Consider the following 21,291-nt stretch of genomic DNA (forward strand, 5'->3'; position numbering starts at 1 on the left):
AATGACGTGAAGATTTATTACATTATTACATAATGCGTCATTATTACATAATGCGGCGTTACAAGGTCAGCACACTGCAGGTAGGACTGAAGCTCAGAGGCTACAGCTTGGTGAGGAGGATGGGTTGGGCTGGCTCTCTCAGTGATCTTGAAGAAGCTCCCCAAGTTCTTCTTTCCCTTGGATGTGCTGGGTGTATCCTCTGCCCTGTCTGCAGTCCCACCATCACTTGGGCCCTGCTCCTTGAAAAGTGCACGGTAAATAAAATATGAATAACAAATTCAGTCAAATGAAATTGACATCCACATTCAGAATGTAGATTACAGCACATTAATTACTTTTTAGCACATTTCAATCCACTTAGTTTCTTGAATTTATAATAAATAGTGTATTTATGTATCTACAATTATTACTTACCATGCTCACAGATGCAGCCATCTCAGACACAAGTCTGGCTTGGATTGGTTCTACCCTGTCCTCACTTGCGTATCGCAGCTTGAAACGGGGATCCAGAGCAGAAGCCATGTCGAGCAGCTCTTGTGTCTCGGGATCCTTGTATTTTTCCTCCAGGTAAGTTAGGATTTTTGTCTTGATGGTGTTTGTGAGCTCTGAATCATCATCGTTCACTTTGAGGATGGAGGAACTGAAGAGATGGAGGACTGGCTTCACAAAGGAAACACTGACATACTTGTCACTGGACAGTGCATCAGTAAACTCAGTCAAAGGGTGGAGGGATTTGTGGATGGCTTCAAGGATCTCAGTGTCCTGCTATGATGGGATGAGATGTCTGGACTTTCTGTCAGAAGACAAGACTTGAGAGATGGCCCTCTGCTGCTCCAGGACTCTTTCAATCATTGCCTGTCTTGACCCCCACCTTGTGGGGCATTCTGTCTTCAGCTCATGTTCTGGAAGCTTCAGCTCCTTTTGAGCCCGTGCTAGCTCCTTTTTACGCCTCCAGCTGTAGGAGAAACTGCTCACAAGTTTTTTTGCAGATCCCTACTGCACGGTCAATCCGAGGATCTTTCATTGCATTCTCTGTAAAAGAAAATGAGATTCATAATTAAAACAAAACAAAACCTTGCATACATTTTCCTTTTAAATCTTTTATTTTCATGTGTTGTTTTAAGATTGGATTGAATTGAATTGAACTTTATTGATCCCAGAGGAGGGAAATTAGTTTGTCCCAGCATCACATGAAATAAAAGGCTAAAAACTGTACATAAATAGATACAAATCACCTTAACACACACACAGTAATATTTTGGTCAGTTAAGATACAGATGTTTTATTTCAATCATTTGTTTATTTATTTATATATTTGTCTGTTATTTTATCTGGTCATTTGTAAAGCAATTTAAATATAAATGAAATGCCTACACATTTGATGACCAAACTCCATCATATTAGCACAGAATACATAGGTACCATTCAATTATGTGTACTTTTTTAAATTGTCGTTTTTATTCCTACTCACCAATTGCTAAATGGAGCCTATGGCCAAAGCACAGGAGCCTCATCCATTTATTTAGAGAAGCTGCCTTGACGACGTTAGATCCATTATCTGTGGTGATGCAGGCTCCATGAGGCCAGTGCTTCCCACAGTCCCTGGGCTATAGCTTCTCCTGTGTGATCTTGTGGGAAAAATGACGTCTGCAAGCACCGACTCTTCATTGTAAAATCATTGTCAATATAGTGAATTGTCAGGGACAGGTACGGCTCCATTGTTCTGCTGGACCATAGGTCAGTCGTAGTTGCGAAATACTCGACTGCTGTTATTTCCCTCTCTATTTCCCCCCGACATTTTTCATACAGTGCAGGTAATGCCACTTTGGAAAAATAATTGCGCGAGGGGATCACATACTTCTTGTCCGGTGTTTTGACCATGCTTTTGAAGCCTTCGTTGTTCACTGTGTTTATTGGACACATGTCTTTGGCCAAATAAAACGTTATGGCATCCGTTATTTCTGCATGTCTTTGAGAGGTAGAGGGATACGGCGTTGCCCGGTGCAGGGTTGCCGTTATTGTTGCCTGGGCTGGCGCTGAACACTGACGGGGATTTGGTGGGCCAGCGTTAGCTTTGGCCTTCATGCATTCATCATATTTGGGTTTGTGGTGTTTTTTCCAGGTGGTTGAACAAGTTTGTTGTAGTGCCCTGTGGCGCAGACACAACCCTGCGGCACTCTTTGCACAGGACCGCCTTCTGGTCAGCATCACTTTCCACAAAACCAAAAAACCTCCACACAATGGAAGTGGAGCCCTTACACGGCACAAGCTGCTCCTCACCTCCAGATGCTGCTCCCGACATCGTGTCTCACACTCTCACACCTCGTCCTGACCAAGGGGGCAGTTGTCGGTCTGAGAAGTGAAGCTCACTTCCGCGTTCAAAAAACTGCAATCCCCCCGGCTTCCTCTGGGGGCTGGTGTCAGAAAGCAGCATTCTCCATAGACCCCCATGTTAAAATTGCCGACTTTACATCCTCAATAAACATGTTAAAAGCCTGGTGTCAGCACGTTTTTTTTTCTCAATCGATAGTTTCTACCCCCGCACACACTCTGAGGGGGGTGAATTTTTTTTTTAACTCTACCGTTTTACTGTTATTAGGTTAAAATTCTGGCCAATTAGGGCGCGGAAACGTTGAGTGACAGGTCCAAGCAGCTCCGTGGACAGCTGCTTCGAGGCCAGTGGGCGGGTTCTCGCCCAGTAAATCCAACATGGCGCTGTTCAGTATTTGAGTCACAGAAACGACTCCCCAAAACCAGTGGGTGACGTCACGGGTGCTACGTCCATATTTTTTACAGTCTATGGTCCTGACATACTGCAAGCAAGCGAAGCAGCAACGAAAACTTGCGCGAAGGTGTCCTGATATGCAGCGTGACGATTTTGTCGCGAGTATACTCTATTGGTTCAGAATCCAAACCAATCAAATTATAAAGGGACGTACACAAACATGCGGCGCTATTCTGAGATTCCTGGCAGTTCCTGGCAGTTTTTCACATCTTTGAGTGTTTTTTCCTCTCATATTCTCCTCTCTCTGATAACTTGCTTGTCAACAGAAAGCAGTGTGTACTTATCAACCAATAAGAAGTGTTTAGGGGCGGGACACCGCCGCGAAATGTCGTCCAGATAGAGACAACGCGAGCGATAATGTCAGGGTTGAGCGACATCGCTGGACGGCGCGATGTCGCTTGCGGCACGTCAGGACAGGCTGATTGAAAAGTAACGCATTCTAATCACTTTTCCTCGCTCGCTCGCGTCGCTGTCGCATCGCTGTATATCAGGACGAGGTGTCATGCGTCTCACACCCGCTCTCACACTGTTAAATCATTTGAGGATGCCGCTGCTGCAGGGTACGCTCGCTTGCTGTTTCGGCAGCTTAATGAAGCCCTAACCTTTCGGTGGCCCCCTGGTGGTCGGCTGACTATTGGGTTGAGAAAATGCTTGATTTGATATGCAACAGAGCCCGCTTTTTAAATGTTAAAATCGCCGACGATCATCTTAATTTAATCGTGGCAGCCAAAATCGTGATCGTGATTAAAATTTGATTAACTGTGCAGCCCTAACTGGTTCACACACACCTCAGTAAAATACAAATCTAAACTCTCCCAGATCATCAATCAATCAAGTAAGTAAAATAACAGGCAAAACTCAAACCCCACTATCAGAATTCCATACTCAAGCAGTCATAAGGAGAGCTAAGACCATCACATAAGACCCTACCCACCCGCTCCCATCAGGACGACGCTACAGAGTCCCCTGGTTCAAGAAAAAAATATAAAAAATACCGGCCAAGTAAATCTTTTACCGGCCAAATAATAAATTGCCTCTTTTTGTTACATAGGCCTATTGCAATCTATAGACTACTGAGCGTGAGAAAGAGATAGGCCTACACACACACACAGCTGAGGGGCAGAAGCGCTTGTCAACCGGCGTGGAGAAATGCGCATGTAGTGTGAACAGGAAGGCTCCTGGTCATGGGCCATTTTCATTGCGCAATGCTTTGCAGCGCTCCCGCTGACGGTGTGTCCCCGGCGTGAGGCTACGTTGCTTCTGAGGGGAACGATTTTCTACAGCGGGGTCGTTGGGGGAGCTACTTCAGTGCAACACACAACAACAACACGGGACACTTACCCGCCCCGTGGCATGTAGCCCTCCAATATTAATTCGCCAGGGGGAATATATGGCTGTCTTTACACTGCATGATTCAAGTGGCCCAATTCCGATCTTTTCCTCTCAAGTGGCTCAGATTGGATTTGTAACATGAAATGTGTAAACAGGACAAATGCGCATGGAATCAGATATTGTCAGATCAGATTCAGGCCCCCGTTATATGTGGAAATAAATCAGATACAAATCGGATATCTGCCAATGCGTCTGTAGTCTAAACAGACAGATCGGATCTTTCCTGGCAATGCATGTCATACGTCATCAACGTATAACGGCTGCTAACAGCTGCCTGGATGGGAATTGTTAGTGGCTCTGCCCGGAGCCGGTGACCGGCGGATCGGCTGTAGATGCACTGTGTCACGGCTCCGGCGTCCTCTCCTAGTAGTGTCCGCGCTACTAGTGCTGTTAGAGTCACGCCGCTTTGCGTTGTGGGACGTCGGCGCCATCTTTGGAGGAACGCAAATGCAAACAGAGAGTGGGGACTGGATTCAAGACCCAGATTTACTCCCTCCACTGACTTATCCAGACATCGTGAACTATCTCGTTTTTGGTATTAGTGCATATACTACTGTGGCAGCAGTACTGTCCCACCATGATTACTTTTAAGCGACTTTGGGGAACTTTTTTTAGGGAGACGAGCAAGTGTTTACATCCGCAATCCTCCAAAGATGGCGCCCAATGTCCCACGGCGTGACGTATCTTCACATTCTCTATAGCATAAGTGTCGATGTGTGTTTATTACTTTTTTTTCTCCTTTGTGTGATTTCGCGGGTGTGAATTATTTTTATATACAGTCTATGGTGTAAATGCGGCGCAGGGGGGAGGGGGAGGGGGGAGGGGAGATCAGAGAGTGCTCCTGGAGCCCCGCCCATAATCAAGGCATTTTTTGAATTTCAAGCTTAGAGCACGTCATCCATAGCCTCGTAAACCAGCCTCTCGCGGAAATGCATTTCATTTCTGAGGGAGAGTCTGGCCTCATCCCCCCTGTAAGCGTTTGGGGTGGGCGGGAGCTGGGCGGGAGTAGTAGCGCTGACAGACAACCCCATTCAGCCAATCAGCAAGTTCCAGGCTCTCCCTCGGAATGAAATGAAATGCATTTCCGCGAGAGTCTGGTTTACGAGGCTACGTCATCCAAAACTGAGGGGTTTAATTAGGGCCACGGGCAATCGCACCGGGCACTGGTCCCAACAGCTATGAAATAGCTGCAGGGACCGAAGCCCGGGCACTACTGTTATTGTGTGGATTTTTTCTTATTATTATTAGTGTGAATGCTGGAAGAACAATAGTGTGAATGCTAGAAGCATTCACACTATTGTTCTTCTGTTCGGCCATTTTCTTAATACTTTTGACACTTAACTAGTCCTTCATACTTTGTGCTATTTCAACAATTCTCACATCAAAATGTTCAGCCTTTTTGGGACAGTTGTGCTATGTCTTTTCTCTTTTCAACTATTCATACTTTTTGCAATATTCAACTATTTCTGATTTTTTTTTCCCCATAGAGAATGCATTGGAACAGTCTTGAAACTCTTCAAATCTTCTTACTTCTTTCAGCCTTTAAAGCGTCCACATACTTTCAGCTAGAGACTTCATTCAAATTCTGAGCTGTAGACAAACTTCTAATGTATTCATCCTGTATGTACAACTTTTTCATAGCTTGTACCGTTTTTGAGATAAATCCTTTAGAAGCACCTGAGGATTTCTGACAAATTTCACACTTTTCAATGAGTGTGTATGGGGTTGGGTCAGAGTGAGTGACATCATCGTTAGAGTGAGAGGGATCGAAAAAACATTCAGGATTTTTTCTGGATAAATTGCCAGCACGGCCACAAATTAAACTCTAGACACATGATTTCCTCACCGGTTTGTAGCCACACTTGTCGTGTCTCATTTGATGTGCTCAAAACAGCAGACAGACTTACAGAATTGTCTCAGTGAGCCTAATTGTGCAGCTAGACCCGCTCCAGTGGCTCATCCACTTCAATATAAAAGTAGGAGCTGATTTTTTTAGAAAAGCAGAAATGCCCCCCTTTTCTACCTTGCGACCCTGAGAAAAGTTTTTGCCCTACAAACATTTAATGCACATCAATGTGCTCAGGAAGGTCTCCTTGCCCCAGTAGTCATGGCCACATTCTGATAAGAGGTACGGTTCTCTTTTTATGGGCTGTTTTCGGAAGCTGCACAGAGCTCAAATCTCTCTGCTCTGCTCTGCTCTGTGTGCAGTTGGTCCAGCTGTAGCGGCCAGCTCGTTATCAAAGTCTATAAATAGAACAGTGCAGGTGCAGCCTGGCCGCTCGTTAAGATGTTTTTAAACACAGCCCCACACACACACATGATAAACCAGACTGACAGAGGATGTCCACGCACAAACACAGGCATCACACTCACACAGACAGACACACACAGACACTCACACACAGTCACACATGCACACATACACAAACAAACAAACACACAAACACAACACTGTTCCACACAGTAAAATGTAAGCAGTTAGTTGAGTCGCCATGGTAACTTCTGAGGGCAGGCTGCCACGCAGGTCTAATCAATCAGATCATTAGGGAGAGAGGAGTTCTGTGGCGCTTAACAGTTTTACTTTCTGCACATGTACACGCAGACAGAGAGACCGTCAGACTCACACACCCAGACACACACACAGGTTTTCAGCTCACATTCATCAGCCTCTCAATGATTTTATACTTTTGATGTAAACATCTGTTTATTTGTTAGCCATTGAAATTTGTCTTGTTGTAATTTGTTATAGGGGTGGAACCTATGTACAAGCCAACCGGCTTCGTTCCCTCCTTGCACTATTGAAATTTGTGTGCTAAATAAATAAACTCTCTAAACTCTCCAACAATTTATATTTTTCTCATGAATTTAAGTTCAGACGTTTAGTCTTTCCAACTCTATTAATAGTAGTACAATTACATGTGGAGCCAGGACATAGGATGCAGCTTTTAACATGTGTCCTATCTATCTATCTATCTATCTATCTATCTATCTATCTATCTATCTATCTATCTATCTATCTATCTATCTATCTATCTATCTATCTATCTATCTATCTATCTATCTATCTATCTATCTATCTATCTATCTATCTATCTATCTATCTATCTATCTATCTCTTTTTCTTTCTTTCTTTTACTCCTTCATTTGTATTTTACATAACTTCTTTCTATCTTTCCCTCTCTATCCATCCATCCATCTACCTCTTTCTATCTATCATCCCCCTCTCTCTTTTTCTTCTTTCTTTCTTTCTTTTACCCCATTTCTTTTTACTTCTTTGTTTCTTTCTTTTGTTCTGTCTTTCTTTCTACTCCTTTTCTCTTCCTTTGTTTCTACCCCCTTTCTTTCTTTCTTTCTTTCTTTCTACCGCTCTCTGTATATCTCTCTCTTTCATTTATCCACCCCAATTTCTTTCCTTCTTTCTTACTACCCCTCTGTCTCTTTCATTCATTCTCTATTCTCTTTATCTTCTATTATTCTGTTTTTCTTACCTTTTTCTTTCTCTATCTACCCTTCTCTCTGTGTCTTCTTTCTTTCTGTCCTTTTGTTCTTTCTTTCTTTCTCCATCTACCCTTCCCATTTTCTTTCTTTCCTTCTGTCCTTTTCTTCTTCTTTCTTTCTTTCTTCAGCTCATTCAGCATTGTTTCAACAATTTCTTCAGCTCATTCAGCATTGCTTTCAGCATTCACACCATTTCCATTCTTGGAAATGTTTTTTCAGCATTCACACTATTGTTCTTCTGTTCAGCCATTTTCTTCCGCCTTTTTACGGTCTTCCTCTAGTCCTTCATACTTTGTGCTATTTCAACAATTCATATATCAAAACGTGCAGCTTTTTTTGAACTTTATCGGCATTACTTTTCTCTTTTTAACTATTTATACTTTTTAAAATATTTAACTTTTTCTGCAAATTAAACTCTAGACAAATTATTTTCTCCAGTTTTGTAGCCACACTTGTCTTCTGGCTAAAATTCTGGTCAAAAATGCAAAGAGACTTAGATAATAATTTAAAATATTTTTTTAAATGCAGCCAGGGAGCTCTCTGCTCTCATTCAGCCCAATGCATTTTTTTCACAGTAGCAGGAGAAGGAGCTCAACTTTGTAACTTGCTGTTAAGTGCTTTTTAATTCATTTTAATTCACCAAAAAATAGTCACAGGTCACAAAAAAGTCATCTTCTTGCTTGGTGTGGCTAATTTCTGCACTTTCCTTACTTTTATTTTTAAGCATCATTGAAAAATCTCACATTCATCAAAGTCTCAACCTCTCCTCTCCACAATTCCACTGTAGTGTAGGGGATACGGTAGCTGCTTGCCAACCCTAAGGTCACTGGTTCGAATCCAAGGGAAGAACTCTTGTTATGTTATGTTGAATTCTGCTCTCCTCCCCCGCCTTCAATTGGTTACAGGTGTTTGTTATCTCCTTGATTACTCATACCAGTTTGCAGCACATCATCACATTACAATGAATGACAACAGTCTTGAAAGCAGTGTGCTCTCTGTAGCCGAGTGGCAGAGTAAAGGCTTAATGATCATAAGGTCATGGGTTCGATTCCTGCCTCATTCATTTCACATCATTGCTTGACTTTTGATTCCAATTATTCAGCTGTCATTGGACAGTCTTTGATTCCTCATAGTATAAAGCTCATTAGTGTGACTGCTGAAGCATTGGAGTTTAACAAACTCAGGCATACTTTCACCTAGAGACTTCATTTAAACTTTAAACAGTAGACACAAGTCTTGTGTATTGTCGTATTACTCCACGTTTTGATAGGTCATATAGTTTTTGATCAATCCCTGATCAATGACCATGATCATTTTTGGAGAAATTATGAGATTATAATGGTTGTGTATTGCATGGAATGTTCGTGTCAGAGCACGTGACATCATCGGTTAGAGTGGGAGAGAGTGAAGAAACATTCTGTATTTTTTCTGGATAAACTGTCAGCACGGCCACAATTTACACTCTACACACATAATTTTTTCAGAATTTGTAAGACAAACTTGTTATCTATCAATTCATGTGCTCAAAATATCAGAGAGACTTACAGAACTTACAGAATCAGCCTCTGAGTGCGGCCACGTCTGTCCCTGCTCCTCATTGACTCCAATACAAATATTTTCTGAGAGAAGTAGAACGGCCTGATGTTTTAAAACTGCCATCCTCTCCAAAATATTTACTGTAGAAACACCAAATCGTACCGAAATTTTCAGGAAGTCCTTAGAGCAACGTGTTCTGTGTTTTGTTCTGATAGGAGTTATCGTTTTGTCACGCGAAGCCTAAATGTGAGACCGGTGCAGAGGCAGAAAATCGCTCTTTTTCTCCACGTTTCTGTCTGTCTCAGCCTGCGGGGGCCCCTATCGCTGTGGTAACCACCTCAAGTTGCCGTGGTAACCTCTGATTCTCAGGCCAGAGCTCGTTAACTTCATAAACAATCCACCTGGCGCTCGTTTAAATGTTTATAAACACAGACACAGCTAAATCAGACTGACACATGATGCAGCTACTAACTAACTATGTGTCAAGTCAGTCACACACACAGACTCTAGAGCCAGCTTCATGTGATTACAGTTACACACACACACACACACACACACAGTTAACCTAATGTGGTTACAGCTCCTCCATATCAGTGCTTATAGAAAGATGATCATGTGTCTGTCTGATCAGCTCTGTCTTGACCTTAAGATCGTGGGTTTGATTCCCATGTTGACAGAGATGGCAAAACCGGCAGTAGCTCCCGTGGCCCATTCAAAATTTCCCGAGAGGAAATTTTCTAGTTGCTCTTTAATGTCTGAGTCAGATTGATATTTATTAATTTATTATTTCTCATCCTCTTTTTTTTGTCTTTTTTTGCTTCCTTTTTTATTTGCTGAACAAGAAGCTGTGTGGCTCACTCTCTATTCTGATATCATGAAAAACAGCCTGCTGTGGTTTCAGCTTTATCTTCCTCTCTGTCTTCCAGGCGAACCGTGAGTGGAAGTGTTAGCGGAAGTGGTAGTAGTTATACTGGTTCTAGCTCCAGATCCAGATCCTCGTCCAACTCCCTGTCACACTCACGCTCCGGATCCAGAAAATCCAGGTACTTGCCCATGTGTTTGTCCTCATTTTCATCAGAAATGCAGTTTGTCAAAAAAAGACACATAATTGGTGGGATCTATAATTAATAATTTTAAATAAGTGAATACATACATGAGGATGAGATGATGGTTTAGCTCCGGTTAGCACTGATTGATCTTAGGAATTGAAACACTTACATATAGCAGGACATGGAGAATTAATGGAACTGGGGTTGTCATAATACTAAAATTACAAACTTGAGATACCAAGAAAAATACTTAAAGGGATAGTTCACCCAAAATTCAAATTTCACTCATTATCTACTCACCCTCATGTCGACTAAGGGCTGGGAGAAGTTTCAGAGTCCTCCGTGCCTTCTCTGAGTTACAGGGGGGCTCGGTGCAGCATTGCATGTCCATATGACAAGTTGTTTGAATTTTCCAACTTTTGTCTGTGATCCAACCAACGTTGGCAGCATGTTTTACCTTATCACAGGCAGAGTCAGATGATGCTGCAGTCAAGACAACTCTGAAATTCAGGACAAACCTCATCATGTGATGGCTCAGAATGTGACACTATTTAATCCTTAACATACTGTTCTGTATTTCAAAGGACATGTTGATAATCCTAGTCACTCAATCCTGTAAGCAAGCGCTGCCTGCTGTGTGTGTGTGTGTGAGAAAAGGCAGCCACACCCACACAGCTTATGTTGTGTTGCAGTTAGTGTCTCCACTAAGACAACAAACGCTGTTATTTTCAGTACTAAATACGTGAGAAATGGTATTGTTGTTTTAATGTGATACCTTTCTAGTATCAGTACACAATGCAACACTTTTTAGGGCCCGAGCGGCGACTGCAAGTCGCCCAGCGAAAGCCCTATTGTAATTGCTCTGTTTATTATTATTAGGGCCCGAGCGGCGACTGCAGTCACCCAGCGAAAGCCCTATTGTTTCTGCTATGTTTATTATTATTTTTATTATATTCTCCCTAAAATCGCCTTTTTGAGGGCTTTAACATGCCCCAAAAAGCGTAAATTTTGGCATGCACATCAGGCCTCGCGAAAAATTTGATATTTTGAAGTCGTTGGAAATGGGCGTGGCCAAATGCCTCTATAGCGCCCCCTTTAAATTTTCAAAAACCCCTCCCCTTAGGGGTTTTTTTGGAGTTGGAACATGAAAATCGGTACACATGTGTAAGGTGCCAAGACGCACAAAAAAGCCTCTTAATGTCATGGTGAAATCACAACAGTCCCTGAGAGGGGCGTGTAACAGGCAAGACAGGCTGTGACAGACAGAGCTCATTAACATTTAAAGGTGCAGCCACAGAAACAGCTTGTTCTCATTAGATAGCTCATTTGAGCGACTTTTAGACAGCTGACATTCAGGACCACGGATCAGTTTGGAGCAATACATTTCGAATACAGTGTAGTTGGACGCCTGACAGCTGTGTGAAATTGATTCAAAAGAGTATAATATGGGACCTTTAATAAATAAGGATACATATGAAATATTCACAACTTAGGAGGAAGCTGTACCTCCTCGCTGACCCTCTTCCAGGCATTATCTTTTTTATTAAGATCACGGTAAAAGTACGACGTCTTGTCGTAAATGGCGGGTCGCCTCGGCTGGTGCCTAGCAACTGACTATATCACTATGCGGATCCTGAGTGTGCCAAATTTATTTTTCAACAAACTGAGCGTTACACCTCCACAAACATTCAAAAGAACGTATCTCTCTCCATTCCAACATAATTAGCGCTGCAGCTGAGCAATTAGCACGATATAGCACATTTAGCGTGCGCCCGTGTCTGTGTATCTATGTGCAGGCAGAGATCAGAGATGGTGTTTTAAATAACCATGCTAGCGTTTCACCAGCTCTAATCTCTGCCAGTCAGCCTCTCACACTGCCGCCTCTCACACGTAGACACACGTGAGAAAAAAAAAAAAAATTCCTTTTTTTTTTTTTTTTTCCCAAAAAAATGTTTTCTGTGAGAGACTGTGGCGGGCCCAAACGAGACTGTGGCGGGCCGCCACACTCTCGTTAATTAATGGGAAACACTGTATGACGTGCTCTCAAATAAATCAATAACAATGTATTAAAAAATACACTTTGTGTGTTCTCAAAAAAACATCGCAAAAACATAACCACACACAGACATTGCGTGCCCAATGAGATGCACATAGTGAAATATAACACACTCAAGCACGTACTCATGCACTCTCATAGAGCCATAATGTAGGTATTCACAGTACGCATGATCAACAAAGCTATTTAACCATCTGAACACAATTATTGGGCTTATCATTCATCACATATGATTATGATTACATATGATTATGATTACAGCCTGGCTTGATGGTTTTATGTCGCAACACAAAGCAGCAGAGTAAAGGACAACGATATTGCTGCTTACCTGTGCGCACTGCGCAGCTCTTAATTTAAAAGGCAAGACGGCGTGGCTTGGCCTTGAGTGCGTTTATTATTTCATCAGAGTCCAGTTTCTCCACGAGCTCTTTTCAAACATGAGCAACAAGATGCTATTCAGTCTCTCTGTGAGCATTGTAGCTCTGCTGATGGATTTAATCCTGTTTACAACTGAAAACAGGTGCTCCACAGAGCAACTTGTAACAGGCAGTGATATCAGAATACGAAGCAAACAGTTCATGTTGGGGAAAACATCTTGTCACAGACTTCAATAATGGACGGGAACTGATGTCCACCATCCACTTTCCGTTTGATGAGTTGCCCAAACAGTCAATTCAGAGTCCTCCAAACCAAGTCCATAACACCTGTTCGGCGCACGCAGTGCATCCAGTTGGCAAAACGCGGCTGACATCAGACTAAACAAAAATAAGCTATAACGACCTCAATTCCTGAACCGTGTACACAGAAAGAATTGCACAGTGTACACGTGTACATGTTTTAGTACATGTTCACATTCCTATTAGGTCTGTCAGAATATTTTATAGTTGACACTTCTGGGGTATTTGGTTGCCAAGTCTGAAGTCAGTGAGATGAGTCAGTTGTGGAGGAAATCCCAAGACAAGATGGTTTCCTCTGTTTCTAGTTGCAACCTGATGTGTCTGATTAACTCTTTGTTCTTCTCTCTCTCTTTCATGTGACATCTCTGTTTGGAAACTGTCCAGGAAATCCAGGTACTATACTTATTCAGGGAATATGTTGGCACATACATATGCATGCATGTGTTGTGTGTGTATGTGTGTGTACACAGCACTGAGTCAGCAACACCACAGTTATTGTCCCTGTGTGACTGAGAGTCATCAACACCACATTTGAGCTGTCGTCTTGTCCTGCAGGTCGCTGAGCGTGAGCAGCGTGTCGTCTGTCTCGTCGGCGTCGTCCAGCAGCAGCTCTGTCCGTAGTGCAGACTCAGACGACATGTATGCCGACCTGGCCAGCCCGGTGTCCTCAGCTAGCTCCCGCTCACCCACGCCAAATCACCCCCGCAAAGAGCGAGGAGCTGCACGGGACCGGACTCCACATGGAAGAGACAAGAACAGAGGTCAGTGTGAGCAGCAGCTACACAGGACACAGTCTCAGATGATGGCCACCACAAACAAATCAAGGCTCTATAACAAAATACTGTGATGGGATGTCCCGAAACGGTGTGCAACAACCCCACTGCCACATCCACCCCTGACTTCAACCACAACTGTTAACACACCCAGAAACATCAAAGCACATGTACACAATCACTTCAACAGGTAGAAAAGAAAAATACACAAATAGGTTAGGTAAAAGTTCCAGAAATTAGGCAGCAAATAAATATACAGCTCTGGAAAAAATAAAGAGACCACTCCAAAATGTTCTTAATAAATCAGCTTCTCTACATGTATGGACTTTTTATGTTAATTGTTGTATTGTTTTGGGGACTACAGATGTAATTTAGCACCAGTGCTAAATCCCGTGTATTTACAGTGGGTACTCTTTGTCCATTAATATGCACTGTCCCAACTAAATAAACAAATAAAGTAAAGTAAAGCCATTGATTCCAGTGTCTATTGAACTCCAACACAAGCACACCTCACTCTACTTAGCTGATCAACCAAATCATATTTAATGAGGAAGAAAGATTATAAATAAATAAATAAAAAACACTGCTGCGATTAAAAATTGGGATTTTTCCACCAATGATTTCTAAACTCTTCCTACTGTAAGTTTAAAAAGTAGTGTTGTTTTAAAATGAATATGAACTTGTTTACTTTGCATTATACAAGGTCTGAAAACACCAGAATTTTTTTGTTATTTTGACCTGTTGCCATTTTCTGCAAATAAATGCTCTAAATGACAATATTTTTATTTCCAATTTGGGAGAAATTTTGTCAGTAGGTTATAGAACTCAAACACATAGCTATGAATAGTAAAACTAGAGGAACTGATTATTTTGAAGTGGTCTCTTAATTTTTATATATGTATATTTATATATGTATATCACAAATGAGAAATGCAGAAGCAATTATGACATTGTTTCCCTGTCCTCATCACAGAGAAACCCTCAAAGAAAGACGAGTCCTTTAGGGAGGACCGCAGGAAGATGGACCCATCTGGTGCCCCCCCTCGAGGAGGGAACCCTGTGCCCAGATCAGGTCCTGGTGGCAGGGGTGCACATCCCCCACCAGGTGCCATGGGCCCGCCTGGAAGCTACGGAGGTCCAAGTTCCCACAAAGACATTAAACTCACCCTCCTCAACAAGGTTACTATTGCTCCTCATAACGTCTGTAAATATTTTCTCATCTAGCTGTAGGAAGTGTCAAACCCTGCAGATGGTTTTGGTTGTGTGGAGTTTCCCACCACTCAGCTAATTTGATTTGATCCTTGAATGAAACAATGTCTCAGTCTCCTCTGAAAAACAGTGGATTAAAGGGATAGTTCACCCAAAATTCAAATTTCACTCATTATCTACTCACCCTCATGTTGACTAAGAGCTGTGAGAATTTTCAGAGTCCTCCGTGCCTTCTCTGAGTTATGGGGGGGTCCGCGCAGCAGTATTTGTCCATATAATGGTTGTGAATGGATACCACTTTTCTTCATCCAAAAAGACACACCAAAAAACGGCGGCGAATATCGCTACTTTTTTTTTTTTTTTTTTAAGACGCTAGTTTAGGCGGCAGCTCTTTGTTGTTAAGGCGGCCGCCTAAACAGGAAAGCGCTGCGGGAAACCCTGCCCTCTTGTATTGAAGCCCCGACATGAGAAATTGTTCCGCCGGCGTGATTTGCACTGACACAGGAAGAACAGTGAACTGAGACACTGGGAGCTTCCGCTACAAACAAGCTTAAAATATAGACTTATTTAATTTTTTTCGGAACAATTTCTCATGTCGGGGCTTGTCGGGGTGAACTATCCCTTTAATCCACTGATTACGTTCAAATAAATTGTAATTCTGTGGATGTTGTGTTTTTTTTGTTTTTTTTAATATTGTGCTGTTTTGTGGCAGCAGGGAGATAAGGGTAACAGGAAGAGGTACTTGCCCTCAGACAAAGACAGGCCTGGTTCCCCAGCCAGCAAGAGGATGGCCATGTCTCCAGACAGAGGTGAGATGACAAACACACAAACACACACCATACACACCAGAGCTGGAGTGACACATGGTAATGATTCTGCCTCTTGTCCATCAGTGTTTCCCATACATTCTTTACGTCCACCACAAACAGATTTTTCAGCTTTTGGGTCGACCAACGCAATATTGTTCCGTACATTCATCTCCACATAGCACTCTTTCTCTGTTATTGTCATTCACACACACACAGATGAGCACACCCCCCTACAGCCCTAGTTTTCACTTTTATTAAAATTTTTAATGACATTTATTAATAATGTTGTGAACTTGTGGTGGTGATGGTTAACAGAGAACTAGTTGCCTATAATCTTTTCAGGCCCGTATGCAGTCTTTAAGTTCGTCGATAATAAAACATTAGTTGGAGCTCTGGCAAGTTTCACACTGAAAAACATTTGTAAACAATTCACGTTTCATTTTTCAATTCATCAACTTTCATCCTAAACCTACCATCCTTCAAACGAAAGGTCTAGTGTTAATCCTGTCATGAAGAGCAAGTGTAGGTCATTTTCAGCCCACATCGGGGAAAAAATCTGTCATGTATTTATACTTTGAAAGAGCTGTAACAGCTCTTATTGCCCTTTCCATTTTATTCCTGCTGGAAATGTTTGTCCAGTCTCTGTCAGGCCCAGTCTTTCCTCTCACTTTAACAGTCAACATTTGCTGATTATCTTTCAGTGATGTATTGTTTTGTTGTTCCGCCACAACTTTTGCTTTGGCAGCAACTTTGATAATAATATTATTCCTTTGTGACAATAGAGAGATGATTATTCTATTACCTGAGCTGAGTGGACTCTTCTGTGGGTTTATTTTCTTATGCCTGAATGAACTGAAGTGATAGTTTAGGTTGTTTGGCATGAGGGTTATATGAGGCACTTATCTGTAGTCAATGAGCTACCTGCAATAGATTCAGATGAGGAACAAGCTGCAGCAGCAAAACACGTTTCTATCACTTTAAAAAAAAAAATACACAGACAAAAACAAACATGTTTAAATGTTTGTTTTAATTTGAATATTTTCACCGCCTTATCTTCCATCACAGGAACTACATTTTCTCAACCATTGGACTACCAGTGTTGGGCAAGCTACTTGGAAAATGTAGTGAGCTAAGCTACAAGTTACTCTACATGAAATGAAGCTTCACTACACTGAAGCTACCCACCAGAGAAATGTAGCAAGCTACGCTACAATAAAATGACAAAACTAGCTTAGCTACATCAAAGCTATTTTTTCTTTTCTTTTTTTTCTTTTTTTTTTTACATCAAACCAACTTAATTCCAAGTAGGGGTGCACCGAATGGCATTTTTTTGGCCGAAGCCGAATATCGAATAAAATCAAAACGCTTGGCAGAATAACCGAATAATACCGAATACCGAGGTTTTTTTTGTTTGTTTTTTTAAATGGGGCCTATTGGATAAATAAAATATTTTTTTAGACTTATTTTATTTTAAAAAAGTAAATGTTTATTGACTATTCTGACAGTTTTTGAATATTCCAGTTGCCGTTGCTCATCAAAAAAGCACAAGAAGTTAAATAAAGTTTTTCATTTATATCAGCCCATTGTGAGTGCTGAAAGATCTATGCAAGTACATTCCAAAAAAACCCAAGTGTCTTTTCAAACAGTGGTTCCTAACCTTTCTTGGTCAGATTTTTTTTTAAATTCATCAATTAGGCTACTAGACATTTCAGGCGACCTCATCTGAATTTCAGGCGACCCCACGTGGGGTCCCGACCCCAAGGTTGGGAAACACTGTTTTAAAAGACGTCGGCCACGGACGCAGTGGGCGACATGCTGGGATGAGGAGCTTTCGTTTTAACTGCTGCAGTCGTCTCTCCCTCTCGTACTCAGCATGCTGTTCAGGGTGTTTGGTTTTTAAATGATGTATAAAATGGCGCGTTCCTACAGGAAGGGTCCTCTGGCTCACTCAGCCCTCTCAGTGGCCGTGTCTCCGCTGCAGACAGGACGCACCGGGCTCTTGGAGCGACGTGCAACGGTGCGCGCGGCCGCTGCGCAGCGATAAAGTTGTCCAGCTACGGCTCAGATTCACAAACTTAACTATCCCCCTCCTCCTCTGTCACCTGCTGCGTGCTGCGCCCCGCTGCAGCAGATGGGCATCAGCAGATACGTGCATGACGTCACATGGAAGCGGTGCATTTAAGGTCTAGAAATGCCTGGAGAAATGTAGCTTCTGTGGACGCTACCGCGCTACTGATCAATTAAATAGCTTAACTACTGAAAAGCTATTTGATGTAGAAAACAGCGACGCTACGACCACGCTACTGAGAAATGTAGTTAAGTTACTAACGCCGCTACTTGTAACGTCGCTACTGCCCAACACTGTGAACTACCATATAATGGTTGAGCATGTGAGCACAAGTTGGCTCTGAATCAGACAGCTACAGTGTCATGTAATAATAAGAATTAGTTTACAAATCCGCAAAGGGAAATTTATGTGGATATTTAGATGAAGTCGCCCGCTGAGCTCCGCTGAGCATCTCAGCCTCTTTTGGCCCCTTTCCTTGATTTCAAGGTCGTTGACGCAGAGTCACTGTTTGGTTCAGTTGCACAACTGAGTGCAGCTGTTTCCAAACAAACACACCATAGAGGTTGTCACCCTTTCATTTCTTCTTGTTCTGATTTTCATATGGAAGTCGGTGTTGATGAAAGCATCAATGCCCACATCCTTATTTCAGTGGAAGTGGAGGCATTTTATAAAAACTTTGAACAGCACACTCTGTCACAGAACCACAGGGATTTAGTTTTGGTTCAGACACGCTGTTCCGGTGCTACCCCCCCCCCCCCCCACCATGGAACGCAGCCCACGTAGTCACAGGCTTTACCACAGCAGCCCAGGTTCAAATCCGACTTGCGGCCCTTCGCTGCATGTCATCCCCATCTCTCCCTATGCCACATACTGTTCTATCACAATAAAGGCATTAAAAGTCCCAAAATATATCTTTAATATATTGTTATCTGTAAATAACTCTCACATTGGTGTTTTTCAGGCCGTGATAAAAGGATATCTGGACGACCCCCGCTCTCTCCACGAATGGATCGGCCCAGAGGCCAAGGGCCCCGACCCCTGCCCCCCCATGGAGACAGGTTGGTGCAAACTTCTGCTTGTTATTGCTGTACAACTGTGATATTTATCTTTCAGCACTGTATCACACAACAACAGAGGTCAACAGTAGTAAAAATGGGTATTCAGCTGGAAGTGGGGAAATTCTGAAATCAGCTTTTCTATCTGACGTATCGTCCTTATCAGCAGCACTGGCCATGTTGACTCAGGCCAAACACATTAGGGATTTCAGATCATGAAGTTCGTATGACCACAAGTGCTTTGCCAAAATGAGGAACATAGCACAGAGGTGGAAGCAGATAGATATTACACTATCTCTGCACGTGTCATAACATTCAGCAGCTCTCAAGCAAAATCCCCAGCGAGAACAGGTGCTGTGTAACGGGGCTCAGCTGGAAATAGCCTCTGTTCTGCTTAAATTGCACGACCTCGGTCAAGTTTAAAGTTATTCGCCATTAAAGGGCCATTTTGCCGACACTATGCACACGGAGTAACATTGCTGCACAACTACAGGTAGTAAGTGAGCTCAGCGTCTCTGTCAGCAGAGAACAGACCGACTGAGCCAATGAAAAAACTTCTTTCAAATACAAAGCTAAAGAATAATGAGAATGCATGTATATAATATATTCTGTGGTGTAGGCTGACCATGAAACCCAAACGGCATGAAACCTCTGTTCAGTCTGTTCAGACTTTTGATTAAAATCATGACATGATCCTTGCAGAGCTGAAGTATCTGTTACAGTGAAGTTTGATCTCTCTGATAATTTATTATTATTATAGTTACCTTGTTATTTCCTCTTTTTTCTTAGTCATGTCACATTATCAGCTTGTGACAACTGATCACGGTAAAAACGTGACCTTAACGCTCTATTATCTTTCTCAGAAAACGTCCTCTGTCACCGCCCTCCAAGTCATCGGGGAAACCCCCAGCGGCGCCATCAGGCAAACCGGTGGCCCCCGGCTCTGCGGCGGCGGCCAGCTCGGGCTCCAGCTCAGGGTCGGGCTCCAACAAACCCAGCAACACACTGTCCCGCCGCGAGGAGCTCCTCAAACAGCTGAAGGCGGTAGAGGACGCCATCGCCCGGAAACGAGCCAAGATCCCCGCCAAATAGAAGGAGGCCCCACTCCTCACCTGTTTACCTGCCCCCCCCTCTCCCGAGCCGGGGGCAGCAGTGAGGGTCATGGGATGGAGCGTTTTTTCCCCTGCTGTCAGTGGATGTGTACAAATGTTGTATGGTTCATGCTGCCACAAAAAAAAAACATCTTCTGCTATTTTGCCTTCAGAGAAGTTCGGCTCCGCTTCATTCCACAGCGTTGTTCGCTCCCACACGCCCGAGTCCTACTCCCCTTCAACGTCTTTGAATGTCTGGCTGCAGTTTACCTCATCAGCGAGAAACAGGAGGGAAAAAACAAGGGTGTTTGGCGAGAGAGGGACGTCTCAGGAATGGAGTGTGTTTTGTGTAGACTCTACAGAAACAGAAGCATAGTGAGATAAACTTGACCTCTGTTCCTCCAGTGAAAAGGAAGCATCTTCCTCATGTGGTGTGATGAATAGCAGATTTATACACATTGATTCTTCTACTTCTGTTTGTCTTACTCTGCCCCCCTTTTATTGTCTTGTTCTCTCACATCTTTGCTTAAGTTTTCTCTGTGTGGAGTGGTGTGACTGTTGAGTCAGCTCTACGGGGTACCGATGGCCGTCAGGGCTTCACAACGCTTCTTTGTAGAAATCCACAAATTCCTGAGCGTCCGTATTAAGCCCCTGTAAACAATCATGAGCCTGGGCTTTGTTCACAGCAGGCCTGTCTTTAACCAATGACTCATCTGCGTTCTGTGTTATAGGGCAGCGTTCACTGTCACACCTTGTACAATAATAGCAAGTCATCAGATTCTTTTAAGCATATAATTATAGACAATAGTGATGTGAAATATTGATTTTTTTTTTATCTGCAGCATTTCTTTTTCTTCTTAGCTCTTCTCAAGTGATAAACCAATGTTTTATTTGTGTCACATTTTTAGTTGGAGTATGAAAGATGGAATGGGACATTTAGAGACAAGATATGTCTTGCTTTTGTGACAACAGCCTTCTAAATAAACTATTTTGATAAAGAGAAGATCAGTCGCTTGTTTTGTTTTTTCTTCAGGTGTTTTAACCTGCACAGTTACACACATTTATGGACACAATAATCACTGTTACATTCTCAGAGTCTAAGGGTGAACACATTAACATAAAGTTAACTGGTATGGGGTGTCATTTAGCTCAGTAGTAGAGCAAGTACCCCATATGCATAGGCTATAGTCCTCGCTTCAATCCTGACTCGGGTGTCCCTTTGCTGCATGTCATTCCCCCTCTCTCTGCCTCCCAATTTCCTGTCTCTCGACTATCAATTAAAGGCAAAAATGC

General features: G+C 42.7%; 1 protein-coding gene across 8 annotated transcripts in view; it reads left to right on the forward strand.

Annotated features, from left to right (window-relative positions):
- The window catches only part of zc3h18 (zinc finger CCCH-type containing 18), a 66,746-nt gene extending 45,745 nt beyond the window's left edge, over nt 1-21,001 (forward strand). For 5 of the 8 annotated variants that reach the window (XM_085778346.1, XM_085778351.1, XM_085778344.1 and 2 more), the window contains 7 exons: nt 10,138-10,254; nt 13,378-13,386; nt 13,549-13,754; nt 14,740-14,945; nt 15,688-15,784; nt 18,814-18,910; nt 19,771-21,001. In XM_085778346.1, coding sequence (XP_085634472.1) covers nt 10,138-10,254; nt 13,378-13,386; nt 13,549-13,754; nt 14,740-14,945; nt 15,688-15,784; nt 18,814-18,910; nt 19,771-19,999 — 961 coding nt within the window. In that variant the 3' untranslated portion in view covers nt 20,000-21,001. The remainder of the gene's footprint in view (nt 1-10,137; nt 10,255-13,377; nt 13,387-13,548; nt 13,755-14,739; nt 14,946-15,687; nt 15,785-18,813; nt 18,911-19,770) is intronic. The other 3 variants (XM_085778347.1, XM_085778348.1, XM_085778349.1) reach the window with 3 other exon arrangements.
- Nucleotides 21,002-21,291: the final 290 nt, after the last annotated feature.

The sequence above is a fragment of the Trachurus japonicus genome, chromosome 6, assembly GCF_045865225.1.
Source record: "Trachurus japonicus isolate A0001 chromosome 6, Traja_1.0".
Lineage (NCBI taxonomy): Eukaryota > Metazoa > Chordata > Actinopteri > Carangiformes > Carangidae > Trachurus > Trachurus japonicus.